General features: G+C 37.5%; 1 protein-coding gene across 5 annotated transcripts; it reads left to right on the top strand.

The window, feature by feature from the left end:
- LOC109707679 (E3 ubiquitin-protein ligase RMA1H1-like) lies at positions 1,967-6,112 on the top strand. Of its 5 annotated transcripts, none has more exons than XM_020229142.1 (2): positions 1,967-2,211; positions 5,079-6,112. In XM_020229142.1, exon 2 carries the CDS (start codon positions 5,130-5,132, stop codon positions 5,856-5,858), a length of 729 nt encoding a protein of 242 aa, XP_020084731.1. In that variant the 5' UTR covers positions 1,967-2,211; positions 5,079-5,129; the 3' UTR covers positions 5,859-6,112. The 5 variants fall into 5 exon arrangements, with proteins under 5 accessions (XP_020084731.1, XP_020084732.1, XP_020084733.1 ...); XM_020229143.1 differs by lacking the exon at positions 1,967-2,211 and adding an exon at positions 2,456-4,292; XM_020229144.1 differs by lacking the exon at positions 1,967-2,211 and adding an exon at positions 4,299-4,658.

Genomic DNA, 6,318 nt, shown 5'->3' with positions numbered 1-6,318 from the left:
TTATATGTATCTCTATATTTCATAATAAATATATATAATAAAATAATTATTTTATTACCTTTTTGCGTTATTAGCTTCCGTCACGAAGTGCGGGCCATTATACAAGTATTTTAATAAAAAATGTACATTTTATATTTTCTCCATTTAAGAATTATTATTTTGTATTTATCACATCATACGATCAACGTCCTTGTTTGGACAGTACAGGAAAAATCTTTTCAAATTGTAAATAGGTGACACAACCAAGTGTAAGTACTAAATTTAACTTCGAATAGATAGCTAACCAACAAAGATTAATTAGGAGAGATCAGAGGATTAAGAGAAAGAAATTAATTAGGAAGAAAAGATCAATCTATAATTAAATCCAGAAAATATAGATTAATCCGGTTAAAAGATAATCACGTACAATGCGTGCATCATAAGAAATTCTTAATCACTTGATTAATCAATAAGACAAGACAAGTCAATTTAACCTCTCGTTGTCAGTGTACATCACCCATTTTGATCATTCATTTTCTTTGTTCATAAGATCATTGTTCTCAATTAGTCAATTAATTACTACCTAACAGTCTTAGTTACCTACCATATATGTGTAAGTCATAATCTTTATTCTTTTTTTTTTTGTGTTTTTGGTTAAGTCTAAGAAAAACCCATGTAGTTTTGTACTTTCAAATTTTAGTATTCTGTGGTTTACAATGTATTATTTTTATATTCTATAATTTTATTTTTTTCTTTCCTTTATCTCTTCCGTTAAATTTTTTTGTTAAATCAGTGATAAAGTTAAAACTATATGGTACTGAAGTGAAAATTCGATAAATCATAGAGGAGATATCTAAAGTTTTTTATATATAATTTAATAATAAGTTAAAAGAGGTGCTAACAAAAAGAAAAAAAATAAAACAATAAAATACTAAAGTGATACATTTTAAACTATAGAGTACTAAAATAAAAATATATAAAACCACAAGAATGGTATTTAAAGTTTACCCTTAAATTTATCTATATATTATATTTTTTGGGTCGATATAGATCCAAATAACAACTGCTATATTAAGCCACTGATTCTGAAATATAGATGAAACAATGTTCGTTCACTTATAGGTGTGTTTAAATTACTTTACTTTTAAATGGATTATTTTTGGGTAACGATATATAAAAATCTTCTAAAATAGCAAAATTTGTATTTTATCCTTCTGGAAAACAAAAATTATGTTAAAACTCTGTTGATGTTTAGGCTAATGAAACTTAAAACTATTTTTCGTCACTTTTTTCACGCCGAAACCGTTAGGAAAATAGTAATTTGACAAAAAAGGCTTATTTTGTCGCATTGAAACCAATAGGAATCTCTAAAACCATTCTAAAGAGAAAGTTTGAGCGATTAAATTCATTTTCGTATTTAATTGTTATATAAATTTTTTGTTATGAAATCGTAGAGCGAGATTAAATTTTAGCTGAGATTAAATTTTAGCTGTGATACGTCGAGCTTAAGTTCTGCTCATCGCGCCATCGAACCAACTCAAACTTAGCTTATCGGCTCAACGACAATGAATAAATCTAAACAATTCAAAAGTTGATTCCAAAACAGCAAGCTGAATTGACAATCCTAATATTAACAGATATTTTTATTAGCATATTATTCATTACCTATTTACTTAAATTTAATTATTTTATTCCTTCTAAAAATGTTTCTTTTGATAATACCATGAGATCTTAATATTTGACACAAACCAAATTGCAAATACCAATAATCAGTGGAACAAAACTACAAAAGCCCCCAACTCCCCCACCAGGAAAAAGAAAAAAAAAGAAAAAAGAAAAAAGAAATATTGGTCAGTGGCACGTGCGAATCGCACGGTGTGCTCGATTTTTTCCTTATCCCCGTTACAAATGACGCGCGGAGCGAGCGCAGATCTCGACCGTCCACCGTCCTAAATTATTCATTTTTATTTTTTTAATCATTTTTTTACTTTTTTTTAATTATTTTTATTAGTAACTGCTTCTCTTTTGCATCTCCTCCCTCATTCGTTTCTCTTTCCCCTTCCCTTCCCCCTCCTCCTCAGTAACCACCCTCGACGCGTTCCCCACGCCATTGGAGCTCCCCCACCCAAGCTTTCAACAAGGAGAGAGAGAGAGAGAGAGAGAGAGAGAGAGAGAGAGAGAGAGAGAGAGAAGGGGACACCCAGAGAGAGGGACAGAGAGGGAGAGAGAAAGGTGAGTCAATCAAAACCCTAACTTTTGTCTCTTTTTCCCCGTTGTTGTCGAGTTTATGGTGTAATTGGTTTCGTAGAATCTCTCGTGTCGATCGTTTCGAGAACGGGACACTACGATCCAAAAGAATCATTTCGATCGAGGAGGGTTTTCTTCGTTAGTTTCGATTGGTGGGTTGATATCTCCGGATTCCCCTCTCTCTCTCTCTCTCTCTCTCTCTCTCTCTCTCTCTCGGATTTTTTAATTATTTTTTGGGTGCATCGATCGATGCCTTCTTTGTGCAATTATGTGATTTAAAATCTAAAAATTTGGATTTTATTGTATATTAAATTTTGTCGCCCTGTTTCTAGAAGCTTCGTTACCAAATTGCCATGCCTCAAAGTTCTTTTACATTTTTCTTGTTCATTACACTCTCCAAAATCCGATCTTTTTCTTTTAAATCTCTGCGTAAGAATTTTATTTTTAAAAAATATTTTGAGAAAACATGGTAAAGGCCCTCTTTATAGGGCGAAACTATTTTATCTTTTTTTTTTTGGTAAATTATTTGGTCTTTGAAGTAGAAGGTGCCCTCCAATGGAGTTTCTTGGAAAAAAAAACAAAAAATCCTTATTTTTTGCAATTTTTTTTTTAAAAAAGGACCTCCTCTCTAACCCTCATTGACTATTCTTCGGTTTCTTGAACGTGTATTCTTACCCAAAGATTTGTTTTGTTTTTTTAATTCTTGCTAGAATGCATATAGTTTTTAATTTTGTATGGAATGATTAGTAAATTAATTATGCTTAATTTAATAATTAGCCTATACTCTTTTCGTTGGTTGGTACGTTGTTTTAGTAGACTTAGTACTGCTCCTCACCTTTAATTACTCCACAGTACTCCTTTTATAAAAATAATAAACAAGCATAAACCAAATGCTTTGAGAATAGGCTTTTGGATTTTATTTGGATATTTGTAGATTCTCATATATGAAAAGTGATAAACGTGTTGCTACCTCTTTACAGAGTATAAAGGTCACAATGGAGCATTAGATTTAGTTGGGGCCATTGTTGCCTAATTAACTACTTGTTTGAGATATTCCCTTCGTATTATTGATCTTTTCCGAATATGCCAAACCTTAGTTAGTGCCCTGTGTCTCCATTATGGCTTTTTCTTAATATATGTTTCATTATCATTGGTGTGCTTGTTTTACCGAATTATTGCCTAATCTATTCATTGTGCAAAGATATTTCCATATTAATTTCCGAATACTAGCATTTTTTTTTATAGATTAGTAAATAGTTTCGTGCATTGTCTTTACCTTGATATTTATAGAACTTAGTAATGCGAACAGTCGTGTTATATTCATACACGCAGAATAAATTTAGATTACATGCATTTGTAAATACATTTACGTAAACGTAACTCGATCATCTGAACACTTCACATTAAGTGTTTAATTTGTTTGCTCGCAAGGCAATTTGTATCTCATACATTTGTTGAGATCTGGGGGAGACGGTGAAATTGAATTAGTTTCTCCTGTTCCAGTTGCTGTCCCCTTCTGCACAAGACAAAGTCTGCAACTTTTTTCGGCAGAAGTTTTTACTGAGGAATCATAATTTTTCGATGAAGATTAGAGAGTTAGGGTGCTTATAAATAAATAAAAATCTGACTTAAGATTAAATGTTACTAATCTTTTCCTGCATCTGCATATTTCATGGATTCTTGAAGTCAAATAGCGTAGCAGGTGGTCCCCCACGGCGCCCACCCCCCATCTTTGTCATCGAGGAGCTGGCATTGCTTGGTCTTAGCCGTCTGATTTTCCTGCGATAGTATTTTATTATTATAAAAGCCGTCCCTCTTGCCTTTATCCTTGCGCTAGCAATCGGATAGGCTTTGCGGGTGGTGTAGTGGCGTCATATTATATGAATAATAATGCCATTGACTGTGGGTTTTGATTTGTCGGATCAGTTCATTATCATTTTTTCGGCGATTTCTTATCTTCTTGTTATGGATTAGGACATGCAGGGTCCCAAATAAGTCTACTTTTTCAGGAGCGCTTTGATAGAAATTTGTGAAAGGTGGATAGCCATGTGCTTGTGTTTTGGCTGGTATCTCATTGTTGCTCTCTTTTCTTCTGTTTGAGTCATAATTTTGCTCCCTGAATGCGCTTCCTCCGCATCAGTGGGCCTCAACGCATCGCCTCTGAGGGCCATCGCATTGTTCGATCGGAAATAAGTCCTATTAACATAATTGTAGAATCATCACCGTTTAGCTGAAGCGTCGTACGATCCGTAGTAGAAAAAACATTTTCTCTTTGTTTTTTTGGCGGAATAGGCGGCGCATCTAAACATCCACCTGCCATGGATTGTACTCTCAGCATGTGATGTGTCTGGGATGAGCCTAATTTGTTAGGGACGTTTTGTAATGTCAATCTCAGAATCGCATCGCAACTTGCTAAGAAGAGAATCGCTCTTGTATGTTGTTTTGTTCAATGTGTAACTGCATCATTTAGAGGTTGCTTATCTTAAAGATGGAAATCGAATCTAATGAGTAGCCCTTTTTGTTTTTTTTGTTTTTTTTTCCTGTGTTGTTCATAGCGTAACCGCTAAGCATAATTATTGTCGGGTTATGGATCCGCTTGGACGGCTTGAATTCATTGGGGGTACATGCGCATAGCGTTGCGTACATTTAATGATGGTGGCCGCACGCAGAGTTCTGTGTGTTGGATCCTGGGTCTGGAACCTTGTTTCTACTGCCACGCCCCTCACTCAAATTTGTATCACGTTCTTGCAGTTTTTATAAGTATGGATGCTGGGTGTGTTCCACCGAAAACAAAACCATTTGTAGTAGTATCTGTTATGACCTCCTTTTCAATTTTTCTTTGTTTGTTACAGTGAGACTTCATACAAACCAATAGCCAAAGAAAAGAGAGCAATCTGAGCTAGATGGATCCTCAGGCAGATGAGGAACCGATAAAGAAGAGCAGCGCGGACGCCAGCGCCGGTCCGGCCGCGTCCAATGGTTGCTTCGACTGCAACATCTGCCTGGACTTCGCCGCCGACCCGGTGGTCACCCTCTGCGGCCATCTCTACTGCTGGCCGTGCATCTACAAGTGGCTGCAGCAGGTCGAGAGCAGCGCAGCCGCCGCCCCGCAGCCGCAGTGCCCCGTCTGCAAGGCGGGCCTCTCCGAGGAGACCCTCGTGCCACTCTACGGCCGCGGCCACAGCTCCAAGAAACGCCACCAGAAGGACGTGCTCAGCATCCCGTCCCGTCCATCCGTGCACCGTGAGTCCGTCGAGTACCACACCCCGCGAGCGGAGGATACGCCTTCGCCGCCGCTGCCGCCGCTGCCGCAGCAGCAGTATTACGAGCACACTCCCTACTACGGCGGCGGCGCCGGTTTCGATTACCTGAGCCCGTCGTCGCCGATGGGGACGCGGGTGATCCAGTCGACAGCGGGGGGAGTGCTGGGGGGGATGGCGGTGGCGGTGCTCCCGTGGGTGCTGGGCAGCCAGGTGCCGGCGGCAGGAATGTACCACCCGAACCCGTACTACGTGGCCGGGAACGGCGGGAGCCCGCGACGGAGGCGGCAGGAGATGGAGGTGGCGAGGTCGCTTCACCAGATCTGGTTCTTCCTCTTCGTGTTTGCGGTTCTGTGCCTGCTCTTGTTCTGAGAAAGAGGCGCGTGCAGTTGCTGAGACCTTCTGTAGATAATCAAGTTTATAAATACCAACAATCACTATGCTCGAGATATGAATTGCTGCGCTAAATAAGCGGATCCAATACGTAGATGATTTTTCCTGTATTGTAAAAGTGAGTTTATTAGTTGTAAAAAAAAAAAAAGAAAACAAATCGCCATGTAAGACAGATTTCCTGCAGCCTGTGGGTGTGTGAATGTGCTAATCTGGGTGTCTATTTTGCTGAAAAATCATCAAAAATATTTTTCGAAGGAAAATATTTTTATAGTTTTTGTTTCCAAAGTCAAAAAAAAAAAAATCGAAAACTAAAAGAAAGATTTGTTTCCATAAAATTTGAAAAAAATTATAAAAGCTATTTTTTTCACAAGGCAAAATAAATAAGAAATATCTTTCTAACTATAAAATAATTTTCTAAACAGAACAGCGACAAGTGGAG

This window comes from Ananas comosus, linkage group 3 (genome assembly GCF_001540865.1).
Source record: "Ananas comosus cultivar F153 linkage group 3, ASM154086v1, whole genome shotgun sequence".
NCBI classification, from domain to species: Eukaryota; Viridiplantae; Streptophyta; class Magnoliopsida; order Poales; family Bromeliaceae; genus Ananas; species Ananas comosus.
This window is presented reverse-complemented; position numbering and strand designations above follow the sequence as displayed.